Source organism: Phyllobates terribilis, unplaced genomic scaffold (genome assembly GCF_046119375.1).
Source record: "Phyllobates terribilis strain yellow unplaced genomic scaffold, ASM4611937v1 Scaffold_2__4_contigs__length_985480577, whole genome shotgun sequence".
Classification (NCBI taxonomy): domain Eukaryota; kingdom Metazoa; phylum Chordata; class Amphibia; order Anura; family Dendrobatidae; genus Phyllobates; species Phyllobates terribilis.
In genome coordinates this window covers 880,991,334-881,008,044 of record NW_027362762.1, presented here as the reverse complement: position 1 = coordinate 881,008,044, position 16,711 = coordinate 880,991,334, and the positions used below count along the sequence as shown (strand labels likewise).

At 41.5% G+C, this 16,711-nt stretch overlaps 1 protein-coding gene across 2 annotated transcripts in view; it reads left to right on the top strand.

Moving 5' to 3' along the window:
• EPHA6 (EPH receptor A6) overlaps positions 1–16,711 on the top strand; it is a 1,434,803-nt gene that overhangs the window by 1,047,197 nt on the left and 370,895 nt on the right. For both annotated transcript variants that reach the window (XM_073668175.1, XM_073668176.1), the window contains one exon: positions 10,603–10,711. In XM_073668175.1, coding sequence (XP_073524276.1) covers positions 10,603–10,711 — 109 coding nt within the window. The remainder of the gene's footprint in view (positions 1–10,602; positions 10,712–16,711) is intronic.

The following is a 16,711-nucleotide window of genomic DNA, read 5'->3' as shown; positions in this document are numbered from 1 at the left end:
GGTGAGCTGGACCGCAGAGTGAAGGCAAAAGGGCCAACAAGTGCTATGCATCTCTGGGAACTCCTTCAAGATTGTTGGAAGACCATTTCCGGTGACTACCTCTTCAAGCTCATCAAGAGAAGGCCAAGAGTGTGCAAAGCAGTCATCAAAGCAAAAGGTGGCTACTTTGAAGAACCTAGAATATAAGACATATTTTCAGTTGTTTCACACTTTTTTGTTAAGTATATAATTCCATATGTGTTAATTCATAATTTTGATGCCTTCAGTGTGAATGTACAATTTTCATAGTCATGAAAATACAGAAAAATCTATAAATGAGAAGGTGTGTCCAAACTTTTGGTCTGTACTGTATGTAGAGAATATAGTTGAGTATTCTTTCTGATGGAGTCTTTCACTTTTCTTATATTTCCCATCTGGCCCAGACCAACATGACAACTTCTTCCCGCCACGACTCGCCTGCAGAATTTACAAAAAAGACATCTTTGATTTCCGACATTTCCAGCACTGTCCCCATCTATACACAACCTGTATAAACTCGTCATCCTACTGTCACCCCAATGCTGAGCCTCCTGCTGCAATAGTTGTTCCTGTAACTGGAACTGCTATGTATCACAAAAACAGTGCTCCTCTTAATAATGCACAATACTGTAAAATACCTCTCTTGTGCCATTTAGATGGTAAAATTACCCCTAGAAAACTTGCCCTCTCCAAGAGTCCTAGAAAATAGTGCTCACATTTTACACCCTAGAAAGTAAGAATGCCTCCTCTGCCCCCTTTGACACTCACAATAACCTGAGTGCCCATATAACAATAATGCTTCTTAGGTGCCAAATTAACATTTAATTTTGTCACCTGAGTCTCCCCACTTTCTGTAATATTGTCCCCTGGATTCACCATGTATAGTAATAATGTCCCCTGAGTCCCCCACGTACAGTTCCCCTATACAGAGTATAATAGTCCTCAAAGACCCACACAGAGTATGATGTCCCACTGCTTCCCTATGTACATTATAATCTTCCCCACAGTACCCTATAAATAATATAATGTCCCACTCAACCCCATATATACATTTTGATGTCTCCCAATGCTCCCCTATATGCAGTATGATGTCTCCACAGCTCTCATTATACAGTATAATGGTCTCCACTGCTCCCCTATACACAGTATGATAGCCCCCTCAGCTCCTATTTACAGTATGATGTCCCTCCAGCTCCCCAATATATGGCATGAGAGCGCACAGCTCTCTATATACAATTAAATGGCCTCCTCAGCTCCCTATGCATAGTATGATGTCTATCACAGTCTATATATACAGTTTAAAGGGGTTGTCCACTACTTATTATTCCCCCCACAATGTATCCCTCTGGGGCCCATAAGTGTCTTTGTAATTACCTTCTGTTGCACTTACTGCCTGTGAGTGGCGCTATCGGTGGCCGCTCACAGGCATCACGTGACCCCCAGCTGCAGCCGGCTCTGACATCCGCTGATGTCTCGTCATGACTCCGGATGCAACCGGGGGTCTCTGTCTTCTGTGTTCCACCGGTGGATGCTGGGTTGTGGGCGGGGTTACCCCGCAAGTCACACCCGGCATCCACCGCGCGCTTTCCCTCTCCTCATTCATTGGGAAAGCGCGCGGTGGAAGCTGGGTGTGACGCGTGGGGTAACCCCGCCCACAACCCAGCATCCACCGCGGAGACCGCGTCACTGATGTCACGCCTCACTTGACATGACCTCAGTGGCTGGTCACGTGATGCCTGTGAGCGGCCAAGGATAGCGCCGCTCACAGGCAGAAATTGCAACAGAAGGTAATTACAAAGACACTTATGGGCCCAAAGCACCCAAACATAGCATTATGATCATTCACTGCTCCCCTATACAAAGTATAATGTCCCCACAGCTCTATATATACAGTATGATGGTCTCCACTGCTCCCCTATACACAGTTTTATGTCCCCACAGCCCCCCTACGCAAAGTATGATGGCCTCCACTGCTCTGCTGTAGAGTTTTATTTTCCCACATATACAGTGTGATAGCCCACACAGCCTCTATATACAGTATGAGGGCCCACAGCTCCCTATATACAATATAATGGCCCCTACAGCTCACTATATACAATATGATGAGCCCCTCAGCTCTGTACACAAAACATAATGTCCCACCCATACCACATGATATTCCTACAGCTCCCTACCCTATACACAGAGTGATGTCCCTCACAGCCCCCTATAAACCGTATGATGAGCCCACAGCTTCATATACATAGTATGTTGGCTGCATACAGCCCTCTATATACATTATGATGAGCCCACAGCTCCCTTTACAAAGTATGATGGCCTCTACGACTCCTCTATACACATTATATAGGGAGCTGTGGGGCCATAATACTGTATATATAGGCTGGGAGGGCCATTATACAGTATGATGGCCCCACAGTTTTCTATATACAGCAAGAGGGACCACAGCTCCCTAAAATAGTATGTTGACCCCTCAGCTACCTGTGCATGGTATGATGTCCATCACAGACCCTATATGCAGTATGATGTCCCGACCGCTCACTTTACACAGAATAATAGACCCCACAGCTCCCCTGTGCATAGTATGATATACCAACTCTCTATACACAGTATGATGGCTTCCACTGCTCCTCCACAAACAGTATTATGTCCTCACAGCTCCTTATATACAGTATAATGGTCCCACTGTTCCCCTATATATAGAATTATGGCCCCCATAGCCCCATATGTGCAGTATGATTTTCTCATTGCTCCCTGTATACAGTATGAGGGCCCACAACTCCCTATGTACAGTAAGATGGCCTGCACTACTCCCTATTTACAGTATTATGGCCCCACAGGTCCCTGTATACAGATCCTTTTATAGTATAATGGACTCACAGCTTCTACAAACAGTGTGATATCCCCTCATCCTCTTTTATACTGTATTATGGCCCCCACTTCTTCCCTCAACACAGTATGATGGCCCCCACAGCTCCCTGTATACAGTATGCCCCCTCAGATTTTTATGGACAGTATGATGGCCCATACTGCTCCCCTATACACAGTATGGTGTCCTCCACAGATCCCTATATCTAGTATTGTGCCTCACAGCCTCCTATATACAGTATGATGCCCCCCTCAGCTCCCCAATATATAGCAAGATGTCCCCACAGCCCCAATATACAATGTGATGACTCCTATATGTAGTATGATGTCTTAAAAGCTGCCTATATACAGTATGAGGGCCTGTAACTGCCTATATACAGTATGATGGCCATTACAGGTCCCTATATACAGTATGATAGCCCCACAGCTCCCTATATACAGTATATTGTCCCCACAGCTCCCTATATACAGTATATTGTTCCCCACAGCTCCCTATATATAGTATAATGTCCCAACAGCACCCTTTATACAGTATGATGGCCTCCTTAGCTCCCTATACACAGTAAGATGGCTCCCGCAGCTCCACTATACAGAGAATGATGGCCTCCACAGCCCCTTATACATATTATGATGTCCCCACAACTCTCTATATAAAATATGATGGCCCAAAATGCTCAAGAATATGCAGTATAATGGCTCCCACAGCCCCTAAATACAGTATGATGACCCTATTGCTTCCTATACACAGTATTTTGTCCACATAGCTCTTCCTATACACAGTATGATGGTCACTACAGCCCCTATATACAGTATAATATCCCCACAGCTCCCTTTATACAGTATGATAGCCCTTCACTGCTTCCGTATACACAATATGATGGATTCCACATCCCCTATATACAGTATGATGGCTGTACAACACCCTATATACTGCATCATGCACTCACAGTATGATGTCATGTCCCCAAATGCTCACCTGTACAAAGTGTGATGTCCCCAATAGCTTTTTATTGTCACGGGTGTATCAAGTGTGACAGACAGTTGCTCTGGTTCCAGCTGTAGAAGTTCACTGCGCTTGGCATTGCAGACGCCTTCTTGATCCTCTCATCTCTGTAGTGTAGTGATATCCTTCTTCCTTTAGGATCCAGCAGCTACCTCCACCTTCTGCTGCTAATTGACACACCCTTGCTTGGTAGTTAAAAACTCTCAGTGTCTCCAGAGAGTCGCCCGTGATAGTTCTATGTTTCTCTGTCCATGCCTGGAGTACTAGTAGTTGGCTAGCTTCTTCTTGGACTTTCCTTGGAGGACAGTTGGCGTTATCTCTCTGGTGTCTTCTCAAGCTAAGTGTATCCCCTTTGTTTGTTTACCTTGTTGCCTTTAGTTACAGGGGCCCTGACTAATATTCACCCTGTCCCCTCCCTACCTAGGGCGAAGCTCTAGGGACATTCAGGGAATAGGTTTCCTGCTCGGCAATAGGTACGAAACCTATACAGGGATGATAGGGTAGTCAGGGTGATATTAGATCTGCCTAGGGGTCTCCACTCCCCCTTTCCCTAGTTGTTGGGCTTCCTTCCCCCACTTCCCGTCGTTGTACACTTGTTCCTTCCCTCGCCTTGTGTGACACTTATATACAGTATTAAATGAAATTCTTCCTGTACAATCAGTAACAATCCCAAAAGAAGGAAGAATTGGAAGCATTTAAAGAACACAGAACTTGAACACTTGCTATAAAGGAAAAAGAAATGTATATCAAATGGAAAGAGGGGGCAGGGCATTCAGGGAATGCAGGGAATTCAGGGCAAGCGTTAGAAAAGCTAAAGTCAGTAATTAAGTGAGGCTTGCAAGAGAGACCAAAACCAATAAAAAAGGATTTTGGGGGTATGTGAAAAGCAAAAGAAAAGTCAAAGTTGCTCTAGGATTTTTACAGGATGAAAAGGGTGAAGTGGTCAAAAATGATGTTGAGAAGGTCAAACTTTTAAATTCCCATTTTGCAGCTGTGTTCTCTAAGAAAGCAAATGTAACATCAACTAATCTTCACTGTGCTATTGAAGGAATAAAAGAATCCACACTATCTATAGACAGAGATATGGTGAGGGAACACTTAGCTAAATAAATGAATTTAAATCTCCTGGTCCAGATGAATTACATCCTTGGGTACGGTGGGTACGGAAAGAGGTAGGAAAGGAAATTTCAGAACCACTATCTTTCAAAATCCCGGGAGAACAGGAGAAGTCTCAGAAAATTGGAGAAGGGCAAATGTCGCTATCTTCAAAAAAGGAATGAATATGGAGCCAGGAAATTACAGACCAGTGAGTCTTACTTCTATAGCAGGAAATATCTTTGAACAAATTATTAAACAGCATATATGTAAGTTCTTGGATAATAATACATTAATTAACCAGAGCCAGCATGGGTTTGTAGCAAACAAGTCATGCCAGACTAATCCAATTTCCTTCTATGATGGAATCACTGACTGGGTGGATCAGGGAAATATGGTAGATATAGTATATCTCAACTTCAGCAAAGCATTTGCTAAAGTATCTCATACTACCCTTCACCAAGTATGGGATTGACAAGGCTATGGTTAGTTGGATTCATAACTGGCTCAGTGATCGTACTTAAAGAGTGGTAATAAATGGTTGCACATCCAATTGGAAGAGTGTTTCAAGTGGGGTACCACAAGGCTCTGTTTTGGCCCCAGCGTTCAACATTTTTATAAATGACCTAGATAAGGGAACTGAAGGTAAACTAATCAAATTTGCAGACAATGCAAAGCTATTAGGGATAGCTAACACTAGAGAAGACAGAGAAAGGATTCAGAAGTATCTAGATAAGCTTAAACAATGGGCAGCGACTAATAGAATAGTATTTAAGAGGGAGAAATGCAAGATTCTGCATCTGGGCAAGAAAAGCGAAAATTACCTCTACAGAATGGGAGGAATGGAACTAAGCAACAGCACATGTGAAAAATCACAGACTGCACATGAGTCAACAGTGTGATGGAGCAGCAAAAAAGGCAAACACCGTTCTGGGATGTATTAACAGAAGCCTAGAGGCTAGATCCCTCTACTTCTCCTTGATCAGGCCTCTTCTGGAATACTGTGTCCATCTCTGGGCACCACATTTTAAAAAAGACATAGAAAAACTGGAGCAAGTTAAGAGAAGAGCGACCAGGATGGTGAGCGTACTGCAAACTATATCCTACAAGGAACAGTTAAAGGATCTGGGAATATTTAGCTTGCAAAAAAGAAGGCTAAGAGGAGACTTAATAGCTGTCTTCAAATATCTGAAGGGATGTCACCATGTAGAGGGATCATTCTTATTCTCATTTTGACATGGAAACACGAGAAGCAACGGCATAAAAGGGAGAAAATACAGGTTAGATATTAGATAAAAACTTTGACAGTGAGGGTGATCAATCAGTGGAACAGGCGGCCACAATAAGTGGTGAGTTCTCCTTCAATAGAAGTCTTCAAACAGAGGCTGGACAGACATCTATTTGAGATCTTTTAGTGAATCCTGCATTGAGCAGGGGGTTGGACACAATGTTTTCCACAGCTCCCTATGTACAGTATGAGGGCTCAAAGCTCCCTATATACAGTAAAATAGCTCCCTCTGCTTCCTATATACAGTTTGATGACCCCACGGCACCCCTATACACTGTTTGATGTCCCCATAGCTTCCCTATACTCAGTATGATAGTCCTCAAAGCCCCCCTATACACAATGTAATGCCTCCCATACTGTATGGTGTCCTCAGGCAGTATAATAATCCCAAAGCTATTATGTACATTTTATAATACCCAAAACCCTGCCTATGCAAAGTATAATGGACCCCACAGCAGTCCTCACACAGTATAATGCACCCAATGCCCTCTTATACACAGAATAATACCTGCACACTGTATGATGCCCCCACAGCTTCCTATACGCAGTATAATGCTCTCCACATTCTGATAGCCACCCACAATAGTTCTCACATAGTACAATACCCCCATAGTCACAGCATAATGCCCCCAAAGGTGCATATACATTGTATAGTGCCCCCGAAGCACCCTATAAACAGTATTAGACCCAGCTACACATTGACCTTATCTGAAAGGTGTGAGTCATCTGTGCCCTATATCCAGCACTTTCTAATCATGCAGGAGGTGAGACCAGGAGCTCAGCTCTGTATCCTTACATCTGACACACAGAGAAACCTAAGCTATGGGGAGGGGCATGTTGCTTTCTGCTTATGATTGGGCAGCTCATACAGGCAGAAGAAGTACACACCCCCAGTGAAAAGCTACTGATAATGCCCACTTGAACTTAAAAAAGATAACCCATTATTTGCCAATACTTTCATTGCTAATATCTCCAAGAGACTATCTTCAAAGAGTTGAAATGAAAATAAAAACACGTTTTATTCCACTCTGATGTCATTATTACATCATGTGTCCAGTTCAACATGATAACTTTGGTGAAAGAATTATAATAGTAGTAGTAATAGCTCTAAATACCTATATAAAATAGGTCTCATTAAAAGCTCAGCAGTACAGAAGAAATGAACAACATAAAGTTGTTACTTCAAGGTATTTTTCCGGAACACAATTTGTGCCGCCTCGATAATTCACGACAAAATCAAATGCATCGTTACAAGAAGCAGCCGGATATGGCAAACCATTTTAATTTTTAAGTGATTATTAATAGTTACAATGCAGAGGCAGAAATGGCTGACCTCGCATGAACACGGAGTTATTTTACATAAATCATGCTATATATACGTATTGCTGTAAAGTTATAATTCTGCTAGAAAAAACATTTCAGAAAGCATCTATGCAAATAGCGAATGGCTCTATAGGGGCAAAATAACTGTTCTATCCAGGCCTCATAAATAACAGCTTCGCTGCATTGCATCAGACATGCACGGATTATTACTATTTCTAGCTGAGCATATAATTGGATAATCGCATGTAACCCAATTTCTGCAAGAAAATCTAGCGCTATCTATTTCCCAGATTGCTAACATGTTACAGCAACTACATTTTTCTAGAACTTATTCCACTTTGCTCATTTTGCCTTGTATTGTAAACCAAGATGTTTCAATTCACTGACAGCAAGCAGGCAATTGTAAAATGGAGAGGAATTAAATTAAAAAGTTGCATACATTTCCATTATAATTATATTTTATTTAAATAAAACAAATAGAACAGTCTAGTTACATAATGATTATGGGAAATAATTGTACGCAAAAATAAATAATTCAGATATTACCTGGAATGATACATTTTTATATGCGGGGCCAAGAGTTTTTTACCTTACTGACAGCCACTGTTATGGAGACTTATAATAATTAGAATAATAATTTTATTTCTATAGCGCCAACATATTCTGCAACACTATACAATTAAGTGGGGACATGGATAGACAATAAATACAATACAAAGTAACACAAAATTCAACAGTTACAGGAGGAGTGAGGGTCCTGCTCACAAGCTTACAATCTATAAGGAAATAGAGGGGGCACAATAGGTGAAAAGTTATTGTCATGTATGGTCCAGCCATCATTATTATAAATCAGTATCCAGTCTAAAAAAACAGTATCTGTCTAAGTACAGTTGCCAAGTGCTATTGGGTGCATAGAAATGTGCACATACATGATTAGGAGGGACCAGTTTCTGAGTAAAATAAAGAAAGGGGAAACACAGAAGAGTTAGATTAATGAAGTGAGGTGATAGGCCTGTCTAAAGAGGAGTGTTTTTGGAGCATGCTTAAAAATGTGGTGTCTAGGTATTAATCGGATTTTCTGGGGTAGTGCATTCCAGAAAACTGGTGTAGCATGAGAGGAGTCTTAGAGACAGAAGTGCGAGGTTCAGATTATGGATGATATTAGCCTTAGATTAGTTACAGAAAGGAGAGCACGGGTAGGGTGATAGACAGAGATGAGAGAGGAGATATAGGGTGGTGCAGAATTGTGAAGAGTTTTGTGAGTGACATTGATAAGTTTATAATGTACTCTGTAGCAGATGGGTAACCAGTGCAATGACTGGCGAAGGGTGGAGACATCAGTGTAGCTGCTGGACAACCCTGGCTTTTCGCATTCAGGATGGATTGGATGAGAACCTAGGACAGGAGGTGGGCCGATTAGTAGGGAGTTGCAGTAGTCTAGATGAGAATGATTAAGATCAACAGTAAGAGTTTTTGCAGTGTCAAAGGAGAGAAGAAGTCGGATTCTTGAGATGTTTTTAAGGTGCAAGTAACATGAGTGAGTGAGTGATTAAATATAGAGAATAAAGGAAAGTTCTGTGTCAATTATGACCCCCAAGACAGGGAGCGTGCTGCTTGGGAGTTATGGTTGAACCACCTAAGGAAATTGCAATATGGGGAAAAGGAAGATTAATAGAGGGATGAAACATGGCAAGTTCAGTTTGGATAAAAAATGCAAAAGTGCAATAGGGTCTTATCCAAGTAGTAAAGAGGAATAAAGAGTAAGCGTGCTCACCTAATGGGGTTGTGTGTGACACAACCACTAAAGTGCATGAATCTAAGCTGCTGAAGCTTCCACAAAATTGTATACGTAATAAGCCAAGGACGATGGAAGCATCCTGCACTGCTTAATAAATGACAAGCCAAGATGGAATTAAGGAAAATTGGTTTAATGTCAACGCGTTTCAGAGTCATTCCAACACCTTCTTCAGGACACCCACAGAAAAAAGCATTTAGGCATTTTTCTGTTTTTGTCCTGAGGAAGAACTAGGAAGTTCAGTTTTGGAGATTCAGTTGCAGATAGAGTGAGAACATGATGTTAGAGACAGCGGACAGTGTATAGAAAGAAGAGGAAGAGACCTAGGACTGAACTCTGAAAAACCCCAATAGTAGGAGGAAGAGGAGGGGAAGAAGAGCCAGCAAATGACACCATGAAGGAGTGGTCTGAGAGGTAGGAGGAGAATCAAGGGAGCAGTATCCTTGAGGATCTTGATAGAGTGGAACATAGTGAGGAGGAGCTGGTGATTTACAGTGTTAAATGCTGCAGAGAAATCCAGGGGAATCAGAAGAGAGCAGGTGGGAAGAAGGCATCATGTGCTGCTTCTTGGACTAGTCATCAAAACACATAATTTTCAGCTTTTCTAATTATGTTTTCTCTGAAACCCGCCGTGTTTCAGAGTGAATCATACATGGCTACCATAATGCAGCCTGTGTCTGATGGGTTTGACCGACTTTCCTCATAGCTATTGACACTACTATTGTGAAGATAAATGTTTGGAAGAGATTGAACCATAGTATAACGATGGTGCAGTAGTCACAAAGCATAGAGCAGCTCATGAGATACATGAACCTCCCGCAGGACTGTACTGAACTATCATCAGACCTTCCACAACAGCATTCACTCACACTTAGGCCGCGTTCACACTATCAGTATTTGGTCAGTATTTTCCATCAGTATTTGTAAGCCAAAACCAGGAGTGGGTGATAAATACAGAAGTGGTGACGTGTTTCTATTATACTTTTCCTCTAATTGTTCCACTCCTGATTTTGTCTTACAAATACTGATGTGAAATCCTGACCAAATACTGAACGTGTGAACGCGGCCTTAGTCTATTATACTTGATCCTTGTGCAAGTGAAGTTGATAAAAGATTTTTTGTCCTGTTTATGTCCTTTTTTATGTTTTGACCTCCTTGATAATATACAGCATATGACATGAATATTTAGTACTTTATGTGCTTTGCTTCTTTCAGCTTCAGATATGGCGGCAGAACAAGGGCAAATTCTGGTAATTGCCACCGCTGCTGTCGGAGGATTTACCCTCCTGGTCATTCTTACTCTGTTCTTCCTCATCACTGGCCGGTAAGTCGATCTCTATACTATATGATAGTTACTATGAACAATCACTGGTTATCTTGAAAACATTTATTCTATTGTTTCTGTCACATTTATTGATGATGAAATTATTCAAAGACATAATTTATGATTAAAGATTACTGATAAGGGAAAGAGCAACTGACTGGTAATTTGTTCGGGATAAACCTAAATGTTCTGTCCATAAAAGCGCATTAAAAGAGGTTTTCCAGTTTTATAAAATAAAACTTAATTGTGATATAATGACTTCTGCTCTTTTTATAGCGGTTTTCTCAAAATCTCAAGTTATCCACTATCCCAAGCTCTTCGAAGCCTTGTCTTGAATAGATGGAAATAATGCATGCTCAGCCTTCTCTCCATTCATTGTCAATGGAACTACCACAAACAGCGGAGTACTGTGCCTTCGCTTTTTTCAGAAGTACTGTAGACAATGAATGGACCGAAGCTTAAGCATGAGCAACTTCCCTCCACTTCATATAAAACTGGAAACTTCTTTAAAGCAAAATTCCCATTTTAGACATTTATTGCAAATTCACGGACATACCATAAATGCCTGATATAGATTGGTTCCACATATGCGTTTATCTCTAGAAGGGGGGTCTCTGGCTTATGTAAAGCTAAGTGTGGCCAGGCATGTGCAGTTCCTTACATTTATTTCTATAGGCTTTAAAAGAAAAAAAGATAATGACTGTTTTTGGAACTCTCATAGAAGTTAATGGAGAGAGCCATGATTGCGTGGTCACCGCTCTATCCACAAAAGCCAAGGGACAAAGGTTGTGGACCCCTGTTCTACAGATAGATGCTGGTCTTCCCCAGTTATCCCTCTGCCCCTTATCTCCCATTCACTTGAATAGGATCTGATCTGAAGGACTCGGGAGAGGCTACCAAACAATGTACAAATCCCGGAGCCAATGTCAGCTGTTTGGTGGGGGGTGTCAGATATTGGACTCCCTACCAACCTGATAATGACGACTTCTCCGCAGATAGGTTATCAATATGTTTGTCTCAGGTAACCCCTTTTATGTCTAATATAGAAATCAAATAACCTTTTAAGTCATGGGTGGGGAATCTCCTTTCTGCCAAGAGCCATTTGGATATAAATATACCAGCCTTCTGGGGTCGTACAAATCCTGCACTAACTCTGCCCATAAAGAACGTTCTGACGCTGGCACTGGGCATAATCTGTAATCACTGTACGCGCCTCAGCTTTCAGTAGTGTATACTGCATGTGCGTGCTCACAGAGCAAGAATAAATTAATGGTCCGGCGGCCGGCAAAGGACAGCTGCCGGCCCAAGTACTGCGGTCCCCCCGGAATCTGCCCAGGGGCCGGATAAAAGGTCCTCAAGGGCCATAAATGGCCCGTGGGCCTGAGGTTCCCCATCCCTGCTTTAAGTCATTGAAAGTCTACATTATAGTTGCAACACCAAATTGCACAAAAATTTACTTTCACAGATAACTTTAGTGAAGCTCAGCACATTGAGGTTATAGTTCTTCTAGAAGCAAAAGGCAACTTTTTAGAATTACGATATAGGATATGTTCACATATCATGGTTTTTTCAGCATCAAAACCTGATCTATTGCATTTTTGCTTGCTTTTTGGTGCGTTTTTTCAGCTTTTTTTTCACTGTCCTTTTGTCTTTTTTTATGGATGTACATAAAGTTCAGTGAAAAAAAAAATCTCATTCTGGTTTTGGCATAACAGTGGGGGAGGTAAATTGTTCAGGAATAGTTTACCTAACACATTGGCAATGCATTGAGTTTGTATGACACTATTTACTTTTACACTATGGTCTTCCATTCAGTTGCACAGGCATTGTTCAATTTCACACCTCCCTGGGCCACAAGTATTGTTCAATCTCACACCTAGCTCAGCCAATGTTTCCACTTTACACATCACTAATTTAATTAAACTCTCCTAAACAAATGACCATCTCAGTGACCAAGACAAGATGGTAAAATCACAAAAATAAATGTGTTTCGCATACTGTTGTACTTGCTTATTTTCACTAAAAACAGAAAAACCTGATATCTATGTTCACACTAGGTGTTTTTTTCAGCGTTTTTTCACTACCCATTACTTCCAATGGGTGAAAAATGCTGAAAAAACACTGAAAGAAGTTATATGCTCTATTTTGCAAAAAAAGGCTGCAAGGCACAAAATCCTGATAAAAAAAAATTAAGATGTGTGCGTGAGATTTCTGGAATCTCATAGACTTTGCTGGTATTGTAAAACGCAGCTGCAAATTTGCATAAAAAAAGCCTAAAAAAATACGGAAAAAAACAAGCTGAGTGAACATAGCCTTAAAGGCGTATTAGTGCTAGAGATGAGTGGATCACTTGACACAACCCCAGTCTACAATGCCCTTTAATAAAAATGTATCCCCATTATAGAAAGTAACATTTGTGACTTTTCCAAAGTCAAATCTCATCCTCCTTTCGCTGCTGCCTATTCCCTCAGTCTTCACTCCGCTGCCTTCGTATTCATGATTTCATTCTGCTTTTGTCAAAGGTGAAGTGCCTGCGTGATGATTTAATTAGCAGACTGTTATTTCTTGCTTAGCATACTAATTACTAAAAATAAGTGCCTGAAATGATTAGCAAGGAACTCATTTACAAGAAGTAGTATTTCTCTTTAAGGAAATGTCAGCCATTGATTGTAAAAGAAAAGCATATTCTCTGTAAAAGGACCAAAGCAGAACCGCAGCCGTCTTCCTTTTTTTCTAGTTAAAGGGCATTCAACAAGTTTAAGGTTGAAAAGCATGACGTCTGTGTTTTAATCTTGCTAATTAACCTGCAAATTGTGCAATGCCTTCTAATGATTTTTAATAATTTATATATATATATTTTTTTTTTTTATCTCGTCGCAATGTACTTTACATTTAGAATTCTCATTAGAACTGGAGGAATAGCAGTTTTAGTCCACTGATACATCATCTCTGGCCAGTGCAATTAAAAATGGAATTGCTCCATGGCTAGAATACTAAGTAAATAGACAAGGAGCAGATATTATTGACTGTGATGCAGTTACAGCACATCTATAAATTACTTGCCCCGGGGTGGGGGAAAGTCTTCTGCGACACTTAAATAAATGCTAACCGAGAATCAGGTCACACGTCATGTGCCCGAGGGCAGCGGATGCCAGGCATCCTTTATTTCAATAAGGATCAATTCTTATATGTTTATCTCAAGCAATGACAGGGTCAATATATTCCAACTTGTGACATTACTAGTACAAAGAGCCGCTGGTGTACAGGACCTACCGGATTTCTGCCTGCGAGCTCCAATGATGTTAGATCAATGCTCCGTTTACAGCTTCATTCTAGAATGAAGAGGAATATTGTCAAATTTAGCAGGACAGCCAATAGTAAAAAAACAATGTCATACTCACTAAAGAGTTTGCATAGCCCCTGCAATATATATCAGGAGAGAGTGGAATTGTAAAGTATAAAACAATTCTTTCTGCCCCTGTTGCAATAATATACATATGTGTCCCATCCCATATTATCTCTTGGGTCAAGTGGAGTGATGTGACCAGCTTTAAAAAAAAATTATTTTGTGATACTCTGTTGGGAGAGGTTTATGCATCTATTAGTGACCACCCGGTGGTTTTGATGTGTATTACAGCCAGGTTTTGTTAGCATAATGTATTGAGCTTGAATTGTGAGTCCTTAAAGGGTTTTGTTTTGAAAGTGCACCGCTCCACTGCCTCAATGCCAAGGGAACAAGAAGTGCAGCCCAGATAATTGGGAGTTCGGACCATCAGCATGGCTGTTCCAGCTTCAGAGCAGCGATTGCAAACTCTATTGCAAATAGCTTGTAAGTGCTGTGTTCCTTACCAAGGAGATCGGCCACCGCTGGTACATTGCCGGTAAACTAGGCAATGAGCAGTAAATTAACAGGATGATTGCCAATTAACTGTCATTCGTGGTTTTCTGTCCACACTTATGGTCAGCTAGGAGCATTGTTATTATATTAGTATTATAATATCATTTGTATTTATAAGGCTGACCATGCAAGTAACAAATACCCTTTCAAAGATCTTTCAAGGTGTTTTTCTTGTATCATAGGGAATAAAAACATGATTCATTGTTACCCTGTTGGGGGGTCGTTTATGTTTATGGCCACAATTCATCTAAGTATTTACGCCAGTAAAACATTTTGCAAAGTCCTAAAAAATTTTGCGCAACGCAAGGTTGCACAAAAATTTAGCAACTTTTGGAATTTTCATGTCAGTTTCGCCAATATGAGTGAAGCTGGGGTGGGACAGGGAGGAACAGGATGTGGTGATGCCCATTTGTTTAGTTGATAACAAGCTTTGTAGTGAGATTTACAGCTAGATGCACAAAGGCATACATCACTTTTAAGACGTACCTGGCTCATTAAGAGCCACCTGCTCAGACTTCAACAAGCCCACTCATCAAGACTGGCGTGAACAATGCAGGTCTTGATGAATCGGGACCTACAGTACATGTCAGTAGCCACCCAGTTGTTAGAATGTGTATTACAATCTGTTAAGAGTTTTGTCAGTATGCTGTGAGAATGTATTCAATTTGCATTTATTAAAGGGGTTGTCCGGTCTAAAAGCTACAAGTCTACAGTCTCTCTATGTGCCTACAGACTTGCAAATCCTCACATCGCGCACACTGCGCATTGTGAGGATTCTTCGGTGCCTTCGCCAGGAGCATGACCGCGAGTAGGTGTTTTGCATATATGCGGTCACATACCGACTAGATGGGTGCAGCCTCGCTTAATGCAAGTGTACTGAGCAAGGCTGGATTCAGTCTAGTCAGAATGTGGTCAAATACTTGCAGTCACATGACCGCCCGCTCCCGGCGCCAGCACCAAAGAATCCTCACAGCACGCACTGCTTCTGGTTTCTAAAGCCGAAAAGTGGTTAAAAGTAGTGACCGGTCCATTCTTCAGGTAGCTTCCGCTTGGAAGACGCTCGCTTTTTTATGCATACAAGGTAAAAAAAAGCAAAACATGGCCTAAAAGACGACAAATAAGACTCTTCGAGAAAAACACCGCCCTCATATTCGTGAAGCATCTTCTGCTTGAAAAACTCAATGGATAAGTCTAAAAGACATGATTAACACATTCCCTAAGAATGCTTGTTAGGCTACAGTCACACGCTCAGTATTTGGTCAGTATTTTACATCAGTATTTGTAGCCAAAACCAGGAGTGGAACAATCAGAGGAAAAGTATAATAGAAACACGTCACCACTTCTGTATTTATCACCCACTCCTGAGGTAAAATACTGACCAAATACTGAAAGTGTGAACGTGGCCTTAGGAATTCATACGAGTCATGGAGCTGGCCAATAGCTTAGGGATAAAAACTCGTTACAGAAAAACACGACATAGAATATATGGAAGGCTTCAAACTTTCCAATATTAGAAAGGTTTTAATTGTTTCTCACATTGTTTGCGGAATAGACCAGGGATTAACCGCTTCCCGACCGCCCACTGTAGATAAACGTCCGCGCTGCCTGGGCTCTGTGCAGCGCGGACTTTTAAAAACGGTGGGTGGTCTCGCAGTGCTCAAGACCCCCAGGGTCCTGCAAGCGCTGTGAGAGCGGTGCAGAGCTTTAGCTCTGACAGGGAACATAATCGGGACCTGATTAGATCAGGTCCCAGTGATGTTAACCCTTTGCTGTCTTCTATATGCCGCGATCTATAGTGATCGCGGCATATAGAAGACAGCAGGAGGAGAGGGGGTCGTCCACTTACCTCTCCGACGACCCCTTGATTGCTTTCAGGACCTGGCGTTGCTATGGCAGCTGGAGGTCACATGACCGCCTCCAGCTCTGCCATATATGGTGTCTTTCCTGTCTGGCTTCAGCCTGTAGCTGATGCCAGATAGGAGACTGTGAAACAGTCAGTGAAGATCTCTTATAATGTAATACATGTCTATTACATTACATGAGATCAGGGATCAGAAAAATAAAAATTAATATCCCATACAGGGACTAAGTAAAAATGAAAA